General features: G+C 35.6%; 1 protein-coding gene across 3 annotated transcripts in view; it reads right to left on the bottom strand.

The window, feature by feature from the left end:
- MON2 (MON2 homolog, regulator of endosome-to-Golgi trafficking) overlaps positions 1-24,813 on the bottom strand; it is a 126,676-nt gene that overhangs the window by 65,682 nt on the left and 36,181 nt on the right. For all 3 annotated transcript variants that reach the window (XM_059936395.1, XM_059936396.1, XM_059936397.1), the window contains 6 exons: positions 15,506-15,630; positions 14,984-15,120; positions 14,038-14,191; positions 4,341-4,576; positions 2,068-2,149; positions 754-938 (listed from right to left, as the gene is read on the bottom strand). In XM_059936395.1, coding sequence (XP_059792378.1) covers positions 754-938; positions 2,068-2,149; positions 4,341-4,576; positions 14,038-14,191; positions 14,984-15,120; positions 15,506-15,630 — 919 coding nt within the window. The remainder of the gene's footprint in view (positions 1-753; positions 939-2,067; positions 2,150-4,340; positions 4,577-14,037; positions 14,192-14,983; positions 15,121-15,505; positions 15,631-24,813) is intronic.

Raw genomic sequence — 24,813 nt, 5'->3', positions numbered from 1 at the left:
TATACTTTTCATGTTGTACTCAAAGTAATGTTATATTTTAAAACATTAATTTGATTAAAATAAGTTCAACTATGACATTTATTTAGTTACCTATTATCTATATGCAAACATTCTGAAAACTCAGGAGGTGCAAAAACAAAGACAAGTTAGGCAAATATTAAGTTATTTTATATATAACTTTAACAAATTATAAAACTTTGGTAGATTGCTTCACAAGCAAAATAGAATTTAGAACACTTACTATTTTAAACATGTATTCCCAGTAAACTTTTCTACTTAAAGTTAGAAGAGAGACCAATACTCACATTTTCAGTTTGAAAACTGAGCATCACACTGAAATTTATTTATATGACATGTAACATGTAACAAAGTAATCAACAAGAAAAAAAACTTTTTGAATGTCAACTTAATCTAAGTGGTGGCAAACATTCCTGTTCTACTAGTTCCATTAAAAACAAAACAAACTAACCACTCCCATTTCAGTAGTATGCTAGAGTTTACAAAGGACTTCTAGATTTATCTTCTTTTATCCTCACAATCATTGTTTAAAATTGGTATTATTCTGCCCTACTCCCACCTTCATTGTTTTAAAAAGATGGAAGAAATTGAGGCTCAGGGACATTAACTTCCCACAGAGGTCAGAGACTCAGTGAGTGGAAAAGCAGAGGCTTGAACTCAGAATTTCTATAATCTCTTCCCTATGCCATGTCACCCCACTAGATGAAGAGAACTCTGAGGAAGCTGAAATCTTACATTTGTTGGGAAGTGTGGCTGCAGTGGTGGTATTCAATACAGTAAGAGCGTAATGCGGAGGCAGGGAACCTTTGCATATTGCAGTTATAAAGGCATCTCTTGAAGTTACAAGGCCCAGTCTTCCACAAAGAGCAGCCATAGTCAGTTCAGCTTTTAAAATATTCTCAGTGGCAGCTTCATCTGTGCTGAAAAGAAAAAGTATTTTATTTAGTATGATTAATTTATTTTAAATTATGCTGCCAAACATGATGTGGAATTAGGCAGTCAGTAAAGTTTTAAGAAAATCTATTTAAAACGTTGTCAAAATCAGTCTACTTAAGAAGAACGTTTAACTGATAAACCTCTGAAAATTTGAACTGGTTAAAAGCAATTTATGACACATATATTCATTAATGAAGAAAATGGTCAAGAACTCAAAGATATAACTTAAAAATATCAAGCATTTTAAAATCAGTAAATTCTATAATTCTGAAGAAAAACATCAAAAAAAATTGAATAATATAATCATCATTGTAAAAGTAGTAGTAAAGCTTAAAATGAAAAAGGCATTCTGTGGATAAAGAAGATGTGGCACATATATACAATGGAATATTACTCAACCATAAAAAGAAACAAAATTGAGTTATTTGTAGTGAGGTGGATGGACCTAGAGTCTGTCATACAGAGTGAAGTAAGTCAAAAAGAGAAAAACAAATAACGTATGCTAACACATATATATGGAATCTAAAAAAAAAAAAAAGATTCTGATGAATCTAGGGGCAGGACAGGAATAAAGACACAGATGTAGAGAATGGACTTGAGGACATGGGGAGGGGGAAGGGTAAGCTGGGACGAAGTGAGAGAGTAGCACTGACATATATACACTACCAAATGTAAAATAGATAGCTAGTGGGAAGCAGCCACATAGCATAGCACAGGGAGATCAACTCGGTGCTTTGTGTCCACCTAGAGGGGTGGGATGGGGGGGAGGGAGACGCAAGAGGGAGGAGATATGGGGCTATATGTATATTGATTCACTTTGTTATACAGCAGAAACTAACACACCATTGTAAAACAATTATACTCCAATAAAGATGTTAAAAAAAAAAAAAGAAAAGAAAAAGGCATTCTGTTATTTTAGGATTGTATTTTTCCATTATAACATGTGACAATAGGATGGGGGAGGAGAATGGCAGAAAAATAATAACATTCCACAAACATAAAAACTAATATTAGGAAATAATTCTCTGGATAAATTTAAGGAAACCATTTTAATGGTTTGTTGTTTTCTTTTTAACTGCCACATGCAATATAAAACTTACAAAGACTTAATACCTGGCATCAAGAAGGAGTGAGAGTGCAGCAAGCAGACCACACCAGCAGGCATTCACCATTTCTTCCCAAACAGCTCTACTAACTTAAAGGAAAAACATACAATATTTAATGATAATTATAGATGTCACAGCACTTGACAATATGTCAAACTCTATAATCCCCCTTATCACTTGGTAATATAGCAAATATTCCAAAAACAACTCAATTATTAAATACTAAAGCTGTAACATTTAATATATATCTGAATAAATGAAAATTTTAAAACCATACCATAGTTTCAGAATTCAAGAAGTCTTTTTTTTTTTCGGTTGTGCCGTGTGGCTTGTGGGATCTTAGTTCACCCACCAGGGATGGAACCTGGTCCCTCAGCAGTGAGAGCGCAGAGTCCTAAACACTGGACCACCAGGGAATTCCCAAGAAGTTTTAAAACTGAGTTGTTTTAACATATCAATGGTAAGATCTTTCTTACAAAAGTGACCTTCAAAATATATATATATATTTATATATATAATATCAGTTCCTATTCCCTTCCATTTCATTGGGCCAAACTTTCGGCCTGTGTGACCAGCTGGCAGTGAGACACTGTGATAAGCAGGCTCAGCCACGAGACTGGTTACATACACTGTAAATCGTGCAAATAAGTAAATACACAGAGTAAAATAGGATCAAGTTTCTCACTGTTGGAGAAGGAAATTACAAATATGGAAAGTTAAAAGTAAACCCTGTGGTATTAAACTGGAATTGAAAAAATTGGTGTGACCTCATGGTATTTAATATAGAGAGATATATGTTTTTATTTTTATTTATTTATTTTTTAAAGATCTTTTTAAAAATTTATTTATTTATTTATTTATGGCTGTGTGGGGCCTTCATTGCCGCGCGCGGGCTTTCTCTAGTTGCGGCGAGCGGGGGGGCTACACTTCATTGCGGTACGCGGGCTTCTCATTGTGGTGGCTCCTCTTGTTGCGGAGCATGGGCTCTAGGTGTGCGGGCTTCAGCAGTTGTGGCTCGCGGGCTCCAGAGTGCAGGCTCAGTAGTTGTGGCGCATGGGCTTAGTTGCTCCGTGGCATGTGGGATCTTCCCAGACCAGGGTTCGAATGTGTCCCCTGCATTGGCAGGTAGATTCTTAACCACTGCACCACCAGGGAAGTCCCAAGATACATATATTTTAAATGTAGATAGACGTGTGCTCATGTATGTGTGTATTTCTATTCAAGTACCAAGAAGCATACCTAATGCCCATGTGTTAGTTTCTAAATACTATTCTCTACTAAAAGGAACTAGGGCTCCTTGGAAAAATAACTGACTCCTAGGTTAAGCAAGAAAAATCCAAGATGATCTTAGAACATTCTGCTGTATCAGACAGTAAGGTAGTGCTCAGAAAATGACAAAAGGACATGGGATGATAAAAGGACACAGGGGCTGGCTTGAAAGGGCTCCCAAATGGCCATGTCAGGGATAATGAGCATCAAACCAAATAATGATAATCAAAGATTGTAACTCTTTGAATAAAATAGGAATCCGAGAGTCTACACTAATACAAATAAATAAATGAAACAAAATAAATGAGGAAGAAGGGAAAGCTCTCTTTTACAGGTGTCTCAAAGTATTTCTCCAGAAAAAGTTAATCATTAACTTTATACTGAAGAAACAAGGCACACATCATACTAACCAAATGATAAAAGTTAACATCACCAGTGTATAGCATTGCAACATTTCTGTGGTAGCTCTGCCAAAAATGAATATATTGAATCTAATTATGAGGGAACAAAAACAAACCCAAGTTGACTGGGCTGTTCTCTTCAAAAATGTCAAGGTCATATAAAACATGGAAAAATTAAGGAATTGTTCCAGACTGAAGGAGAGTGTAGAGACATGCAACTGAATTCAACATGTAATCCTAGACCATAAAGGACATCACTGAGGCAAATGGCAAAATTTGAAGGACATGTGGGATTCGATGACATATTGAATGGATGCTAAATTTCTGATGGTGACTATACTGTGGTTAAGTAGGAAACTGTCCTTATTTTTAGAAAATACACTTTAAAGTACTAAGGGGTAATGGGCAACATGTCTGCAACTTATTCTCAAATAGTTCAGAAAAAAAGTATAGTGACATGTATATAGAGAGAATGATAATGCAAATATGGTAGTTAACAATTGGAATATCATGGTAAAGGATATATGGAAACTATTATTTTTGCAATTTCCCTGTAAATTTAAAATTATTTCAAAATAAAAATTAAAAATACAGAATCATAATAATATACCTATTGCTTTATCCATTTGGTCTGATGTTGACTGTAATTCTTGCTGTTCTGATGACTGTGTTGGTGAAGAAACTGCTTCAGTGGTAGTAGTCTGACATTCTGTTTCAACCTCTCCTAACTCTCCTTCAATCATACTAGTGATTCCACGTACAAGGTCTAGCAAACAATGGAATGCCACGGACATAGCATAACCTTCTGGTATAGTCGGGGGCTCAACTTTGTCCAACATCTCTAGGCTGAAATTATGAAAAAATCAGATGCTTAATGAGAAGCCACAATGATGAAAATATATATAACTATTTTCATAATCTGTAGACTACAGAAATTAAGATTAACAGAATAGCAAAAGTAAATGGTCACTACTGGGTTTCTTTCCTTTGGAGGACAGATCCTTTCATGGTATTCTAAGAAACTGATTAGAAAAATTAAGGCCTGACCAGTATGATAACTGATTATCTTAATAAATCACTTTTTGCTTCTCCCCCAAGTTGTGCCAGTATTTTCATTAATTGTTGACATTAGAAAAAAGACTTACATACAAAATAGAAAAAGACAGATTACAACCCATCTCAAACTCTGACTTAGCTGCTTTTAAAATAAGCTGCTATATAAAATCGGTAAACAACAAGGACCTACTACATAGCACAGGGAACTATACTCAATATCCTGTAATAACCTGTAATGGAAAAGAATCTGAAAAAGAGTATCTATAAATATTTATGTATAACTGAAATCACTTTGCTGTACACTTGAAACTAACACAATATTGTAAATTAAGTATAATTTTAAAAAGGTAATAAATAAATAAAATAAGATGTTATAAAATCAAATCAATCCTATAAAGAGGAAAAGAAGCTTTCATACTAGGGAAAATTACTACTGTGAGATATCCAGCTCATCTGTCATCCTATAATCTCAGATACAATTGGTCAACTGGGTAAGGTAATACCTAAAGCATCAGTGTGTCACGTTCAAATTTTAGAGCAACTTATACTCCATAATTAGGACATAGCTTTCAGACGGAAAGACAACAAACCTTTTGTTTTAAATCATGACAAACAGGTTTTAAGTTCCTTAAAATGGAAATCTGTCAAGATAATTCAATGGAGAAAGAATAATTCAATGGGGAAAGAACTAATGGATATTCACATGTAAAAGAGTGATACTGGAGCCTTACCTCATACCATTTACAAAAATTAACTCAAAATGAATCAACTGGGGCTTCCCTGGTGGCTCAGTGGTTGAGAATCTGCCTGCCAACGCAGGGGACACGGGTTCAAGCCCTGGTCTGGGAAGATCCCACATGACACGGAGCAACTAGGCCCGTGAGCCACAATTACTGAGCCTGCGCTCCACAACAAGAGAGGCCGCGATAGTGAGAGGCCCGCGCACCGTGATGAAGAGTGGCCCCCACTTGCCGTAACTAGAGAAAGCCCTCGCACAGGAACGAAGACCCAACACAGCCATAAATAAATAAATAAATAAATTTTTTTTAAAAATTAAAAAAAAAAAAATGAATCAATGACCTAAGTGTAAGATCTAAAACTAAAAACTCTTAGAAGAAAACATGGGCAAAAATCTTTATGACCTCAAATTATGAAATGGTTTGTTAGGTATGATATCAAAATGCATAAGCGACCAAAGGAAAAACAGATAAACTGAATTCATCAAAATTAAAAATGATCGTGCTTCAAAGGACACTATCAAGAAAATGAAAAGACAATCCATAGAATGCAAGAAAATTTTTGCAAATCATATATCTGATAAGGGACTAGATCTTGAATATGTAAGAACTTTCACAACTCAATAATAATAATTTTAAAAACCCAATTAAAAAGGAGCAAAGGATTTCAGTAGATATTTCTCCCAAGATGATATATAAATGGCCAATAAGCACATGAATGAGATGCTCAATGTCACTGGTCATTAGAGAAATACAAATTTGAAACACAGTAATATACCACTTACCCACTAGGACGGCTATAATCAAAAGACAGTAACAAGTATTGCTAAGGATGTGGTGAAACTTAAACCCTCACACATTGTTGGTGAAAATGTAAAATGGTGTGGTCGCTTGGGAAAACAGCTTGGCAGTTCATCAGAAAGTAAAACGTAGAGTAACTATATGGCCCAGCAATTCCACTCCTAGGTATACATCCAGTAGAAATGAAAACATCTATGCAAAAACTTGCAGGCAAATGCTCATAGCAGCATTATTCATAGCCAAATAGTGGAAACAACCCAAATGCCCATCAACTGACAATGAGATAAACAAAATGTGGTATTACCATACAGTGGAATATTATTCAGCCACAAACAGAAAGTACTGGTACAACCTGCAACATAGATGAACCTTCAAAACATTATGCTGAATAAAAGAAGCCTGACACACAAGAATATTTATTGTATGATTCCATTCATATGAAATATCCAGAACAAGCAAATCAACAGAGAAAGTAGATTAGTAGTTGCTAAGGGGTAGGGAAAGGGAGATTGGAGAATGACTGCTTATGGATATGGCTTTTTTTTTTTTCTGGGGTGACGAAAAAGTTCTGAAATTAGATGGTGCTTATGGTTGCCTAATGTCTGAATATAATAAAACCATGAACTGTACATTGTAAAAGGGCAAATTTTATCCTATGTTACTTATATCTCAAAAACAAAATTGAAATCACTAAAGATTATAATAAGAAAAGCTAATAAAAGTATTCCAAACTCAAATTCTAGAAGTTTCCTAATCATAATCAATATAAGGTAGGAAATTTATAAAGATGTAAAACTCAGAATAAACAATAAAAACACCTATGTATACCTATCATTTATTGAGCAATTTACTCTCAGCTTGGGACACTAAGGGGTTTTTTTTTAATGTACCTCATTTAACTCCTCACAAAAACCCTAAGAGATACAGATGATGAAACTGTGAACTATGGTGACAGTTATCAGTCAGCAGTTTTTAACCCAAGTTCGACTCTAAAGCCTATCAATTTAACCCTTATGGGCCAACTCTCAGTATTTTTAAAATTTAGGTAATCAATACAAACATATTTATATTACTGATCAAGATATTTAAGCTCAAATGGGGAAGTGAAGTTTATGGGTTTAATCTTTGCCAGGCCAATGAGCCTTAAAGAGCCACATACTAAACCAATCAGTGCCAAGCATCTTGTTAGACAAATCTCTGTTCTCAAAGAATATATCGTCTATTGGGAAAATGCATCTAAAACAGATAAAATACTCCTAAACATCACAAACTCTAATTCCCAAATTCTGTGGTACAGACTTTAAGCACTAGAATAGCTGCGAAAAAGGTAATTTATACCACAAACCTAAACAAACCCACACTTTCTTAACTGTTTCAGTGCTGCTTTATTATAATTACTACACAAACTCTACTTTTAGATTAAAGGTAAACCATTTATTTAAATATTTTAAAATTAAGGTCAAGTTGAAAAAAACTATCACAAGCCCAACTTTGAAGGGAGCCATAGTATAATAAATCTGAAAGAATATATTGTCATCAATTATGTCAAAACTACTTGTCTATATGTCACTTAGGTTTTCAAATTATTACACACTTAAGAAGTCAAAAAAGAATTGTATACACAATTAAGATTTATATGTATGTCTTCAAAGAAAACAGTGAAAATCATTTTATACTAAAACTCACAATGAATGAATAAAAGATACCAATTCAACAGGTAAGTCCCAATGTGAACATACTAACCCATTTACAAAAGAAACCCAATATTTTCTGTCTATTTATGATTTCAGAAGTGAGTAATGTCAGTATCTATAGCACTGAAAAAAAGAAAAGAAAATCCATTTATATGTTCCTTTAGAGATTTAGTCCTAACCTTGTATTAAAGATAAGAAAATTAAGATCAGGTGAAATAAAGTGCCCTACTCAAAATCATAGAATTTAGTAGCAGAACTAGTTAAAATCCAAGTCTCTTAATTGATGAGGATTAAATAATCAATAAACAACTTGGTAGAGACTTCTATTAATAAAAAAAAAGCAATTCTGCAACTTGGCCAAGTATTTACCCTCCTGTTATTTGTTCTTATTTTTCTTCCTCAATCATGTATCTTCACTCTTTCCTTTTAATTATGTCTTTGCACAAGCAAAAGCTGAGAGAATTCAGCATCGCCAAACCAGCTTTACAACAAATGCTAAAGGAACTTCTCTAGGCAGGAAACACTAGAGAAGGAAAAGACCTACAATAACAAACCCAAAACAATTAAGAAAATGGGAATAGGAACATACATATCGATAACTACCTGAAATGTAAATGGATTAAAAGCTCCAACCAAAAGACACAGACTGGCTGAATGGATACAAAAACAAGACCCATATATATGCTGTCTACAAGAGACCCACTTCAGACCTAGGGACACATACAGACTGAAAGTCAGGGGATGGAAAAAGATATTCCATGCAAATGGAAATCAAAAGAAAGTTGGAGTAGCAATTCTCATATCAGACAAAATAGATTTTAAAATAAAGACTATTACATGAGACAAAGAAGGACACTACAAAATGATCAAGGGATCAATCCAAGAAGAAGATATAACAATTGTAAATATTTATGCACCCAACATAGGAGCACCTCAATACATAATGCAAATGCTAACAGCCATAAAAGAGGAAATCAACAGTAACACAATCATAGTAGGGGACTTTAACACCCCACTTTCACCAATGGACAGATCATCCAAAATGAAAATAAATAAGGAAACACAAGCTTTAAATGACACACTAAACAAGATGGACTTGATTGATATTTATACGACATTCCATCCCAAAACAGCAGATTACACTTTCTTCTCAAGTGCTCATGGAACATTCCCCAGAATAGATCCTATCTTGGGTCACAAATCAAGCTTTGGTAAATTTAAGAAAACTGAAATCATATCAAGTATCTTTTCTGACCACAACGCTATGAGACTAGATATCAATTACAGGAAAAAACCTGTAAAAAAGCAAACATATGGAGGCTAAACAATACACTACTAAATAACCAAGAGATCACTGAGGAAATCAGAAAATACCTAGAAACAAATGACAATGAAAACACGACGACCCAAAACCTATGCAATGCAGCAAAAGCAGTTCTAAGAGGGAAGTTTACAGCAATACAATCCTATCTCAAGAAACAAGAAACATCTCAAATAACTTAACCTTACACCTAAAGCAATGAGAGAAAGAAGAAAAAAAGAACCCCCAAAGTTAGCAGAAGGAAAGAAATCATAAAGACCAGATCAGAAATAAATGAAGAAGAAATGAAGGAAACGATAGCAAAGATCAATAAAACTAAGAGCTGGTTCTTTGAGAAGATAAACAAAATTGATAAACCATTAGCCAGACTCATCAAGAAAAAAAGGGAGAAGACTCAAATCAATAGAATTAGAAATGAATAAAGGAGAAGTAACAACTGACATGGCAGAAATACAAAGGATCATGAGAGATTACTACAAGCAACTATATGCCAATAAAATGGACAGCCTGGAAGAAATGGACACATTCTTAGAAAAGCACAACCTTCCGAGACTGAACCAGGAAGAAACAAAATATAAACAGACCAATCACAAGCACTGAAATTGAGACTGTGATTAAAAATCTTCCAACAAACAGGAGTCCAGGACCACATGGCTTCACAGGTGAATTCTATCAAACATTTAGAGAAAAGCTAACACCTATCCTTCTCAAACACTTCTAAAATATAGCAGAGGGAAGAACACTCCCAAACTCATTCTACAAGGCCACCATCACCCTGATACCAAAACCAGACAAAGATGTCACAAAGAAAGAAAACTACAGGCCAATATCACTGATGAACATAGATGCAAAAATCCTCCACAAAATACTAGCAAACAGACTCCAACAGCACATTAAACAGATCATACACCATGATCAAGTGGGGTATACCCCAGGAATGCAAGGATTCTTCAATATACGCAAATCAATCAATGTGATAAACCATATTAACAAACTGAAAGAGAAAAACCATATGATCATGTCAATAGCTGCAGAAAAAGCTTTTGACAAAATTCAACACACATTTAAGAGAAAAACCCTCCAGAAAGCAGGCACAGAGGGAACTTACCTCAACATAATAAAGGCCATATATGACTAACCCACAGCCAACATAGTTCTCAATGATGAAAAGCTGAAACCATTTCCTCTAAGATCAGGAACAAGACAAGGTCTTCCAGTCTCAACCACTATTATTCAACAGTTTTGGAATTTTCAACCACAGCAATCAGAGAAGAAAAAGAAATAAAAGGAATCCAAATCGGAAAAGAAGTAAAGCTGTCACTGTTTGCAGATGACATGATATTATATATAGAGAATCCTAAAGATGCTACCAGAAAACTACTAGAGCTAATCAATGAATTTGGTAAAGTAGCAGGATATAAAATTAATGCACAGAAATCTCTTGCATTCCTGTACACTAATGATGTAAAATCTGAGAGAGAAATTAAGGAAACACTCCCATTTACCACTGCAACAAAAAGAATAACATACCTAGGAATAAACCTACCTAAGGAGGCAAAAGACCTGTATGAAGAAAACTATAAGACACTGATGAAAGAAATTAAACATGATACAAACAGAAGGCGAGATATACCATGTTCTTGGATTGGAAGAATCAACAATGTGAAATGACTATACTACCCAAAGCAATCTACATATTCAATGCAATCCCTATCAAACTACCAATGGCATTTTTCACAGAACTAGAACAAAAAATTTCACAATTTGTATGGAAACACAAATGACCGTGAATAGCCAAAGCAATCTTGAGAAAGAAAACTGGAGCTGGAGGAATCAGGCTCCCTGACTTCAGACTATACTACAAAGCTACAGTAATCAAGACAGTATGGTATAAAAACAGAAATATAGATCAATGGAACAGGATAGAAAGGCCAGAGATAAACCCACGTGCATATGGTCACCTTATTTTTGATAAAGGAGGCAAGAATATACAATGGAGAAAAGACAGCCTCTTCAATAAGTGGTGCTGGGAAAACTGGACAGCTACATGTAAAAGAATGAAATTAGAACACTGCCTAACACCATATACAAAAATAAACTCTAAATGGATTAAAGACCTAAATGTAAGACCAGACACTATAAAACTCTTAGAGGAAAACACAGGAAGAACACTGTATGACATAAATCACAGCAAGATCCTTTTTGACCCACCTCCTAGAGAAATGGAAATAAAAACAAAAATAAACAAATGGGATCCAATGAAACTTAAAAGCTTTTGCACAGCAAAGGAAAACATAAACAAGACGAAAAGACAACCCTCAGAATGGGAGAAAATATTTGCAAATGAAGCAACTGACAAAGGATTAATCTCCAAAATTTACAAGCAGCTCATGCAGCTCAATATCAAAAAACAAACTACCCAATCCAAAAATGGGCAGAAGATCTAAACAGACATCTCTCCAAAGAAGACATACAGATTGCCAACAAACACATGAAAGGATGCTCAACATCACTAATCATTAGAGAAATTCAAATCAAAACTACAATGAGGTAGCACCTCATACCAGTCAGAATGGCCATCATCAAAAAATCTACAAACAATAAATGCTGGAGAGGGTGTGGAGAAAAGGGAACCCTCTTGCACTGTTGGTGGGAATGTAAATTGATACAGCCACTATGGAAAACAGTATGGAGATTCCTTAGAAAACTAAAAATAGAACTACCATACGACCCAGCAATCCCACTACTGGGCATATACCCTGAGAAAACCATAATTCAAAAAGAGTCATGTACCACAATGTTCACTGCAGCACTATTTACAATAGCTAGGACATGGAAGCAACCTAAGTGTCCATCAACAGATGAATGGATAAAGAAGATGTGGCACATATATACAATGGAATATTACTCAGCCATAAAATGAAACGAAATTGAGTTATTTGTAGTGAGGTGGATGGACCTAGAGTCTGTCATACAGAGTGAAGTAAGTCAGAATGAGAAAAACAAATACCGTATGCTAACACATATACATGGAATCTAAAAAAAAAAGGTTCTGAAGAACCTAGGGGCAGGACAGGAATAAAGATGCAGTTGTAGAGAATGGACTTGAGGACACAGGGAGGGGGAAGGGTAAGCTGGGACGAAGTGAGAGAGTGGCATGGACATATATACACTACCAAACGTAAAATCGATAGCTAGTGGGAAGCAGCCACATAGCACAGGGAGATCAACTTGGTGCTTTGTGACCACCTAGAGGGGTGAGACAGGGAGGGTAGGAGGGAGACCCAAGAGGGAAGAGATATGGGGATATATGTATACATAGAGCTGATTCACCTTGTTATAGAGCAGAAATTAATACAACATTGTAAAGCAATTATACTCTAATAAAGATGTTAAAAAAGTAATAATTATGTCTTTGCTTACTCTTATTTCCTCAGATATATCCTTTCTGTTCCTAGCTTCACTGTGATCACTCTCTACACCCTTATAACTTGCTTTTTCTTCAAACAGTTAACCACTACCCAATATGATACTGTATGTTTATTTGCATCTTTATTGACTATCTCACTCACTAAAATGTAAGGTCCACAAGAGCAGCAATTTTGTTCTGTGTTGGGATTGTTTCAATTTAAAAAATGAGGTGGGATAATGAATGAGATAATTATTAACATCTCCTTCAGTGCTAGAAATCTGATTCTTTTACAACCTGATACTCTAGTATACTCAATCATTAGCCTCTGTAGCAAGGCAAAGCCTGCATGAGACAGTAACTTCAATCTTTTAAGTGACTAAGGATAACAATATTTCAGTCCTCCATGACTCTTTACTTTTACAATTTTAGGCAAAATAAAAAGCTGCACAGTAAAATATCATTGTGATGATACAATGCAGGCTGACATATCATACAAATTCATGATTTAAACTAGTCAGAGATTCTGCTTCACAGTTTAAGTCTTGATTTACTGTCACTGGAACAGTGTTTTAATTATGCATATCAATTACTCAAAATATATTAATTAACTGCCTCACAACTGTGGCAATGTTAAACACATGTAGTATCGGTTGCTTTATCTCTGTAAGCACTACAGTTCACTAAGACTTACTTAAGAAAAATCAACAATACACTGCTGAATATGTAGTTGTTAAACTGAAATGTCTAATGACAAATTTTTAAATAACACATGTGGAATCCATTAAACACTTTAATTAATTAAACTAAAAGTTCCATGTGTTAAACCCTAAAAGTGTGATCAGCCAAACACTTAACTATTCACATAGAGAATCCTGAAAGGTAGATATATCACTACTCCCATTTTATAGTTGAGTGCACTGAGATTTTTAAATAGGTAAACTAATTTGCTGAAGGTAACTCAGTATCAGAAGACCTGAGTCCACAAGGCCTGAAATCAAGCCACATACTTAAATCAAAAAGCCATACAGAACAAGTGGATAGGTCCTTAGGTAAAGAAATCACATTCTGTTTTATAATGCTGTTAACAGTCCTCAAGTAGTACAAAAGAAAACAAACAAAATCCAGTCCTAGATAAAATTCTCAAAATATGACAAAAGAAAATTAGTTCTTAAATATGTTAGAAATAGTAGGTCTAAAATTTTAAATATAACGGAGAGAAACATTTTAGTATAAAATATAAACCCCAACAATAACATTCCTTACAAAATAATGTTACTACTACTTACTAGGTTGCTTTAGCACTGCCTTGTACTGTTACAGTCAGAATAGGTATCCAAGTTCCCCTATATTCAAATGCTGGTAGCAAAGTAACACCTCCACCAATCCCCAACATTCCTGAGTTAGCTGGTGCTGAGACAGGGCCACCTGAATTATTGCTTCCTGTTAGATAAGGGAAAGCAAGCAAAGACACCAATTTACTACTTAATTACAAATCCATAATATTCAAACACTTGGTCAATTTTTTAAAATTATGCTATAGGAATGGATACTGCACAAATAAATGAAATTTATCAATCCTATTTTGGCTACTAGAGAGTCTCCCTGTTTCCCCAAAACACCATTTCCTTCTTTATATAAAAGGTACTAATGAGTAAAAATACTGACAAACTATGTAACATACCTTTTGTTAAATCACTTTTTATCAGAGGTGGGAATAAAGGACAAAAGAGACCACTAATCAGAAAGTTAAAAATGGAAGAGAAAGAAGTTAAAGGGAACAAGAAGCTATACACTGATCCAAACTTAAATCATGTTCACCTGTTTTGTTAAAAGAATGACTAACAGACCTCCTTAGTTACTACCTTAGTAGTAACCACACTCTTTAAAGAGAGGCACCAAATGAAGATTCTTCTAAAAAGAAAATTAGCATCTAAACTTTTGTTCTTATGTGATGAGAGGAACTGAAAGTATATCAGAGAAGAAAATATATTCTGGAAAGAAATAAACATAGTTACCTCAGTGAGATCAAATTATTCTTTAAGTGTAAATCTTTATATTTATATATACAACATAAAATATTATAAAGAAATATAATAAAATATTATAAAATAAATATATATTTAGGTAACCTCAATTTCTCTAGTCACAGGATTTCTATAAATATCCTCTCAGAATACTGAATATTGTAAATTATGGCAGAATGTAAAAACCAAAATATGACTAAGCCTTTACCAGCTTGGTTTGTCGTAGCAGGATTTCCAGTAGGAGGGACAAGAAACAAGGACTGGATAAAAGATCCCAGTGCATTCACAATATCACGAAAAACCTTGGTAGAATGCTGTTTCATATCATAGGACTGACAAAATGACCTGTAAAATAATTTTAAATGTTTCTGGAGAAAATATTTGATTAAAAATTTTTAACTTTTTTTAATAGCAAGTAATGTTGATAAATCAGTCTCAATGCTATACTTAAAACTTCTTCATCACACCTGAGTGATTTTACTAACTCTGGACAAAGGCTCAGAATGAGGTCAGTGTTCTAAAAAAATTATCTTGGCCATATTAACTCAGTAAATTCAATTGACGGCAACCCCTAACCACACTTTTTGCCCACACCTACACCCCTCCATATACATACAATATACAATTTTCTTTGTTTAGAAATCATTATTATTTGAAATAAATATTTAAGCTCTTCCTGCTAGCATAAATATTAACCTATCCATTTAACAAAATATTGCTGAGGTTTTACCTCAATAGCTGAGGCTGCACACAGAGTCTGTGTATTGATTCCACCGCAACAGCTCGTAGCCACTGTGGTTTATCTGCATCCAGAAATTTCACCAGAAGTGACAGAAATATTTCACATTCAGTTACCTAAAAAATACAACATTTTTAATAATATTTCTTTAAATCTAAGAATTATAAATTATATTCTTATTCTTACTCCTATGGACAAACCAATAAAATCTTTTAATTTTACATAAAGTATGATCCATAATGGGGAGCAGAGAAAAAGAAAAGAAGGGAAAAGTAGTTATATATGGAAAAGATAGCAGTAAAAATAATCAGTGTCTCTCTAAATATAGCATCAAAAACTCACACTAATGATCTTCTAACATGGTTCATCTTTTATACCTATTCTTTAGAAAGCACTATGCACCATCATGCCATCCTCATTCCTGGAAGGCAGCATGTATCATGTACACTCATGTACCCTTCATTAATATCACAACACTTTTTCCATATGTTCTTATGCTGCTTAAGAAACAAAGAGGCAATAAGCCAAAGAATGTTTAGCATATATTTTCTAGTAGGAAAACAAGAAGGAACCTGTAGCAGTTGACAGGTGTTAAGATATATAAAGTATTCAGAACAAGGCTTGGTACATAGTTTTGCATTATTAACTACTAGTTATTACCTTTGGTATTAATATAAACCACCTCCTTTGCAAGCTCTTTATAAATAAATAACAACATTTAAAGCATATTCTTGACATTATTCATTAAATGTCTGATAACTGAACGAATGAACAAACGAAAAGTAACCAGTTTATTCAAAGGTTGTTTCTGTTACATATTTGTTGAGGACACAGCAGGACCTCTGGGAGGTAAGAATTAACCTGACATTGTGATCACTAGGCCAAACTAAATCATACTTCCACACCAAGGACAGCAGGTTATTGGACGTTTTAGCTGGGGGTGCTCCAAAATGAGTGAGCATAATGCGAGGCAAGGAATTGCGAGAATAGAGGAGCCCTCAGGATTTTAGCCCAAAGTCTTAGCAGTTGGTATTTTCTAATGCCTTTTAGGTAGATGCTTAAAAATAGGACATAATTATGAGGATAAAGTAGGAGGGATAACTAAAAACAATTTCATCCTTAGACTGCTATGACTGGGTAAGTCATAAGGCAGAGCTTTGTCACTGTCCTAAACTTGATATGGTTGAAAAGCACTAGATCAGAAATCACATGGTTCAGCTTCTTTACCCACCAACTTTGTAGATGACAACAAGCTAGGTAACTTCTTATAAATACAGGATAAAAGTACCTGCACCTTCCTGAGACCCCAAATGAGAAAAATATAAGGGTAAAAAAATCCCCTAAAGATGACAAAGTGACATGCAAATGCACAGTGCTTACTATTTTTTCTAAATAAAATTACCCCTTTTTGTAAAGAACTGAAAAGGAGAGAATCATGCTAGTGACTCACTCACTGGGCAACAGTTTTATCTACTGAAGAGTTTTAACATGAGTAGGTCCTTCAAAATGTGTACTATCTGCTTTAGAGTAAAAGTAGAATTTAAAATGGTGACAGAATTAAAGCTCACTGGTTAGGTTTTCAAGCCAGAAAATAAAGGCTCTCAGAAACATCAAGTACATCACAGCCAAAGGAATTATTAATGTTATAAAACTTGCCTTGAAGAGTTTCCTTTCATTTCCTCTCCTATGAAAAAGTGACTACAGTACAAATCAAACAATCACTCAATTTTATACTACAGCCACTAAAATCTTGTGATTTGGGTAAAAGAGAGAGCCTCTCTCCTGAGGTCTGGAGCTTTGCTCTTGCTTCTTCCCTCCTTGCCAAGTGTGAAACTCTGATCAGAGAACTAGTGGCTGAGGACAATGAATCGTCCTCAAGGGTATCTATCAATGGAAGGTGCCTATTGTGAATCTAAGTTAAGCCTTTCCCCCAAGAGGCTGCACTCATATGAAACAGGTATCTATGGTCCAAGTCCAACTCTTGTGGCACAAAAGTACTCCGTGAACACCATTATACTAACATGAAGGGTGATGAATGTTTCTGAATTCCTATAGTCCTTTGGTACCAAATAATAGTCAAGAGACAACTGATGTTTAAGATGAATCAAAGCCATCCTGGTGGAAATTTTCATCGAAATACCACATAGATGTCTGATAAGGTATCATGTACATAAGATAACTGTTTGCTTAGGAGACAATGAAGAAAGTCTTGTAGAATATTTAAATGCAGGAGTCTATTTCTCAGGAGCTGTTTAGTGCTAACAACCTTAGAGCTAGTGGATTTGTTAGTGATAAGATCCTTTGTGAGAGAAATGTATGTAAAGATGTGGAAAATTAAGTTGCACAAGTCAATTTAGCCCATTCATTCCTTTTTAAAAGCAGTAAGTCAAAGGCAGAAAAGAGATATGCTTGCCACTTACAACTAAGTTTAGTAAACTCCTTAAAGATATGTTCCTAAAAAAGACATCTGGGCATGGAGCCTAAGTGTATCAGAGAGCAGAAGAGCACCTAGCTCAGATGACAGAACGTGGAAAGAATATAGTGTACTACCTATATTATATCTGTACCTGAATGACTGGAGCATTCTAATTTCTTCTAATCACTCTCTATATATTAACAGAAGATTAGTTATCTTCTCCGCCCTGAGCTACTTGATAGAATAAGAGATAAGCTGGTGAATACTGGGGAAGAACACTGATTCTCCAGTGCAGTGGTTCCCAAAGTGTGGTCCCTCAGACCATTTCATTACATCTGTAACATCACACTATTTTCATAATAAGACTAAGATATTACTTGCCATTTTTAATGTATTGACATTTGTACTGATGACTCAACACAGTGGTGGGTGAAACAGCTGGTGCTTTAGCAAGATCAAGGCAGTAGCACCGAACTGTACTAGTGTCATTGTATTCTTCACCATCACACACAGTTAAGAAAAATAAAAGGGTCTGTTTCACCTAAGGACCACAATCACAATGAATAAAAATAAAATAACAAATAACAAATAAAATACAATTATTGATTTTATTAAATCTGACCCATACGTGCATGTCTTTGTAATTTTCTGTGTGACAAAACAGGAAGTACACATGAAGTACTTTTGCTGTGTATCAAAGTACAATGGCTGTCTGAAGGAAAGGCACAGCTGGGAACTGACCTAATCACTTTTTTTCTCCTATGAGAACCATTTTAACTAAAAGAGTATATGGCAAACTATGACTATTTAGACTTGTGTATATTGCAGATATTTTCTCAAAAATTAACCAAGTAAGCCTGTCACTTTTGGGGAAACAATGGACAGTATTTATTGTCAATGATAAGATTCAAGCTTTCAAACAAATATTAGAATTTTGGAAAACTTATATCTGCTGTTGTGACCTTGACAGCTTTTTAAAAACAAAAGACTCTTCTGATAAATGGCTGCTGATATTAACACGTGTGATTTTTGGTACTGTATAAAGTATTAACATTTGGAACATTTGCTCAACCATAATAAATGATGCATGGGTAAAGGATACAATTGAAGCATCAGATGAATCAATGAATTTTAACGTAACAGAGTATAAAAATGTCATTACCATGGTTTCATATTCTACACCTTTAAGAAAGAGTCACTGGTTCAGTTTGGTATAAGGTCGAAGAAGAATATATACTATTACCTGAAAATGCCATTAAAATAATTCTGCCTTTTCCAACTATATATCATTGTGAGGACAGATTTTCTTCATATGCTTTGACCAAAACAACATATCACAAAATAATGAAAATAGAAGAAGGTACGAGAATCCAGCTATCTTCCATTAAGCCAGACATTAAAGAAATTTGCAAAAAATATAAAACAATGTTTTTTTTTCCTTTGGAAAATATAGGTACCTTTCACGAAAATAAATTTTTCTGTTAACATGTAATGAGTTTTAGTATCATCTCAGACTTAATTTTTAATACAGTAAATAATGTTAGAAATAATCCACATAAATGAAAGCTCCTCAATATTTTTAAAGAGTATAAAGGGGTCCTACAACCAAAAAGTATAAGAATTACTACTCTAGTATATCCTTTAAGATGTATCATTTCCAGGTTTAAATATAGAAAACACAGGAGAAATAAGAGAGATGCATTCCACATCAATCACGTATCTCACCCCACAACAACCACACTTCTAACATTTGCCCTTGGAGAAACTAGAATGTCTGAACTGTTCCATACTAATGAGTCAAGTCTCCATGTAACAAATTATAACACTGAGGAATTAATGTCATATCTGAAGAATTCATCTTTGCAGCACAGTCCTAGAGCTGCCTTGTTATGAAGGGAAGTTTTACCAGCTGGTCATCACGCCCAATTGATAAGTGAAGAATAGAAGCAGGCTTTTCTCTTCCTTCAAACAGCAACATTCAATCTTTACTGTAGCTGGTTGTGCTTTTATCTCTCCCCATTCTGTCCCCCCAAATCGAGGAGACTAAGATCAAAATACAGAGAATGGTAGAGGAGCAGTACAGGAAACTTGGCACTGGCAGCCTTGGCGAGAGGAAGAAATGAGAACTAAGAAAACAGTGAAGAATAAAATGCAGTGGGGTTAAGAGTGTGGGTTTTGGGGGTGTAAAAGAATTACTTAACATCTAGCTCTGCAGCTTATAAACTGTATGATCTCAGGCAAACTACATAAATATCCTGAACCTCATTTTTTCAGCTGTAAAATAGAAATACAAAGGCCTGCTTTATAGGGTTGTAGTAAAGTCTAAATGAATGAATGTAAAGTACTTGTTAGTATCCAGAATATATGCACTCAATAACAGCAATTTCATCTAAAACTGAAATTACTAAAGAATAAGATTTCTGTAGCTCTGAAAAAGTCACTGGACGAACAGCTAGATAACAAGTGGTGAACAGAAACCAAATGCCTTAGTCTGCTTGAGCTGCCATAACAAAATACCATAGACTGGGTGGCTTAGATAACAGAAATTTATTTCTCACAGTTCTAGAGGCTGGAAGTCTGAGATCGGGGTGGCAGCATGGTTGGGTTCTGGTGAGAGCTCTTTTTCTGGCTTGCAGGTGGCTGCGTTACTACTGTGTCCTCACATGTTAGACAGAGAGAGAGAGCACGCTCTCCAGTATCTCTTTGTATAAGGTCACTAATTCTATCATGGGGGCCCTACCTTCATGACCTCGTCTAACCTAATTATCTCCCAAAGATCTCATCTCCAAATACTGTCACAGTTGGGGGGGTTAGGGCTTCAACATATAAATTTTGAAGGGATACAATTCAGCACCAAGTTTTATAAAAATAAAAGATAATTAAGTTGGTAATTCTTGATTTGGGAACAGAAACAAAATGTGAATTCTGCATTTGTCGTGGTGAAGATGTAAGCATGCTGTATTATTGTGGAGAACAGAAAAAAGACTGGGTTCTCCTTTTCTGATTAGCGGATACGAAAAGGAAAAGGAGAAATGTCTTCTCTTTCTATAGTCTTATGTTAATTTAACTAGTTAAACATGTATTTTAGAGAGGGAAAAGAGAGAAGCCCTCCGAAGACAACTCTGATAATATTTAGGGAATAAATAGTGAAGTGATATATATTCGGCCTAGTCACAGGTAACAAACTCTCTGTTTTTGTTCACCTGGGAAAGACTTCATTTCTCCTTCGTTTTGAAGGAAAGTTTTGATTAGTATTCTTGATTGACAGTTTTTCCTTTCAGTACTTTGAATATATCACCCCATTCCCTTCTGGCTGGCAAGGTTTCTGCTGAGAAGTCTGCTGAAAATCTTATGAAAGCTCCCTTGCACATGAAGAGTCACTTTTCTTTTTCTGCTTTAAAGATATTTTGTCTGTGACTTTTGACAGCTTGATTATAATGTGTCTCGGTTTAGGTCTCTTGAATTAATCCCAGTTGGAATTCTTTGAGCTTCATGAATTTGTATGTCCACTTCCTTCTTCAAATTTGGGAAGTTTCAGCCATTACTTCTTCAAATAGGCTCTCTGCCCCTTTCCCTCCTCATCTAAGACTCCCATAATGCATTGTGAAATAATAAGAAATATATATGTTGGTCTCCACCCCTGAGGTTAGGAGAGCTGCTAAAACCCTTGTAAATAGGGGTGGTTAGGAGCATCTTTTGTTCTAAGAATTGACTTCTGACCCCGGTTCCTGACACACATCTCCTAAAACCCTTGTAATTTCCTGAATGATAGGAGCATCTGACACAGTGCTCCTAAATCCCTTGGAATTTCCTAGGTAACAGGAGTATCTTTTGTTCTAATGAGGCAACTCTCAATGGACTCTGGGATAGGGGTTAGTTACCAGAAAGAGCAAACCATGATTAGAAGCTTGGTACTTTCAGCCCCACCCTCCATTCTCTGGAGTGGGAAGAGGGGTGGAAATTGAGTTAATAATCAATCATGCCTACATGATGAAACCTCCCTAAAAATCGCCAAAATATGGAGTTTGGGGAACATCCAGGTTAGTGAACACATTTACATGACAGAAGGGTGGCATACCCCAGCTTCACAGGGACAGAAGCTCCTGCTCTCAGGACCCTTCCAGAATTCATCCTATGTATCTCTTCATCTGCCTGTTCATTGGTATCCTTTAAAATATCCTTTCTAATAAATTGGCAAAAGTAAGTAAAATGTTTTCCTGGGTTCTGTGAGCCACTTTATCAAGTTATTGAACCCCAAGAAGGGGTCATGGGAACCTCCAATTTGTAGTCAAGTTAGACAGAAGTTGTTGGTAACCTGGGGATCCACTACTTGGGACTGGCATCTAAAACAGGGGACAGTCTCGCAGACTGATCCCTTAACCTATGGGGCCTGTGCTAACTCTGGTAGATGTCAGAATTTAATCAAAATGTAAGACACCTGGCTGTCAGAGAACTGGTCAGTGTGGGAAAAATATCCACGTTTGGTTACAGAGGTATTGTGAGTGTGAAAGTAAAACACGGTGCGCTTTTCCTAGACATGCGTATACTGGTCTACTTGAGGTGTCCCATAGGGTCTCTTCATTCTTTTTTCTTTTTTGCTCCTCTGACTGGATAATTTCAAATACCTGTCTTCAACTTTGCTGATTCTTCCTTCTGCTTGATCCAGTCTGCTATTTCCTCTAGTGAATTTTTTCAATTCAGTTACTGTATTCTTCAGCTTCAGAATTTGTTTGTTTCTTTTTTATAGTTTCTCTTTGTTGATATTCTCATTTTGTTCATATACCATTTTCCTGACTAGTTGTCTGTGTTCTCTTTTAGCTCTCTGAGCATCTTTGTGATGGTTATTTTGAATTCTTTGTTGGGTAACTCACTTATCTCCATTTCTTTAGGGACAGTTTCTGGAGGTTTATTTTGCTCCTTTGGTTAGGCCATGTTTTCCTGTTTATTTGTATGTCTTCTTATTTTCTGTTGAAATTTGGGCATTTGAAAAAACAGCTAACTCTTTTAGTCTTTATGGACTGGCTTTGTACAGGGAAAGATCTTTATCAATCAGCCCAGCTAGAGATTTTGGGGTCATCTCAAACCTTTTCTGTCAATGTGTCCTCTCTGGGCTTATGTGTGTAATTTCCCAGGTAAAGAGGTTTGCCGATTTCTACTCAGGAGCTCCCCCTGGTGTCTGTATGTAGTACGGCAGTCTGTGGTGCTGTATCAAGTCAAGGTACTGGTGCTTCCCCTGGTGTCTGTCTGTGTTACTATAATCTCCCTGGTGCTGTGGCAAGCCACAGAGCTTGACTTTGATCTCAGCAGGCCCCCAGGCATCTAAGTATGTTTCTGTCTTTCTTGTAAGTGTCCAAGAGTCAGGTGAGACAAAAATCAGTCCCTTGGGCAGTACCCCCAAAAGTCAGGATATTGGTTGCATATTTCACCCTTCTTTTCCACCTGAAGGAGAAGCCATAAATTGGGAATTTCCCTTGATCATACCATGTTGTGCTGTGCCAGGAGTGGGATGAGGTACAGCGGGTAAGTGCAATGGGTTTTCCTATCCACTCTAATGAACCTTTTCTTGGCCTTGGACTTGCCTGGGGTGCTGTAATTTCTAAGCTGGTTTCTAAAGATCTCACAAGGGCAATCTGTTCTGTATATTGTTAAGTTGGTGTCTCCATGAGGGGTAGAGTGCCTGGAGCTTCCTATTCTATCATCTTGTCACTCTGCTGTACATTTTTTTAAAAGTTTCTTTGTGGATAGAAACAGACTATAAATAAACACAATACAGAAAATATAACAGCTGATGGGTAAAAGCTTTCCATCTTTAGAGAAACTAATCTACCTTTCTTAAAAAAGAAGAACTTTAAAAGACTCTTAAACCCTTGGCACCAAGCCCTGATAGTTTACAGTTCCCTAAATAGCAACACTTTTTTTTAAATTTAACTTTGTTTTTCTTATATAGCAGGTTCTTATTAGTTATCTATTTTATACATATTAGTGTATATACATCAAACCCAATCTCCGAATTCATCCCACCACCATCACCCCCCTCCTCGCTTTCCCCCCTTGTTCTCCATACATTTGTTCTCTACATATGTGTCTCCATCTCTGCCTTGCAAACTGGTTCATCTGTACCATTTTTCTAGATTCCACATATGTGCGTTAATATACGATATTTGTTTTTCTCTTTCTGACTTACTTCACTCGTATGACAGTCTCTAGGTCCATCCACGTCTCAACAAATGACCCAATTTTGTTCCTTTTTATGGCTGAGTAATATTCCATTGTATATATGTACCACAACTTCTTTATCCATTCGGCATAGCATAGCATTCGGCATGGGCATTTAGGTTGCTTCCATGACCTGGCTACTGTAAATAGTGCTGCAATGAACACTGGGGTGCATGTGTCTTTTTGAATTATGGTTTTCTCTGGGTATATGCCCAGTAGTGGGACTGCTGGGTCATATGGTAATTCTGTTTTTAGATTTTTTAAGGAACCTCCATACTGTTCTCCATAGTGGCTGTATCAATTTACATTCCCACCAACAGTGCAAGAGGGTTCCCTTTTCTCCACACCCTCTCCAGCATTTGTTGTCTGTAGATTTTCTGATGATGCCCATTCTAACTGGTGTGAGGTAATACCTCGTTGTAGTCTTGATTTGCACTTCTCTAATAATTAGTGATGTTGAGCAGCTTTTCCTGTGCCTCTTGGCCATCTGTATGTCTTCTTTGGTGAAATGTCTATTTAGGTCTTCTGCCCATTTCTGGATTGGGTTGTTTGTTTTTTTAATATTGAGCTGCATGAGCTGTTTATATATTTTGGAGATTAATCCTTTGTCCGTTGATTTGTTTGCAAATATTTTCTCCCATTCTGAGGTTGTCTTTTCGTCTTGTTT

The sequence above is a fragment of the Balaenoptera ricei genome, chromosome 10 (genome assembly GCF_028023285.1).
Source record: "Balaenoptera ricei isolate mBalRic1 chromosome 10, mBalRic1.hap2, whole genome shotgun sequence".
Lineage (NCBI taxonomy): Eukaryota > Metazoa > Chordata > Mammalia > Artiodactyla > Balaenopteridae > Balaenoptera > Balaenoptera ricei.
This window is presented reverse-complemented; position numbering and strand designations above follow the sequence as displayed.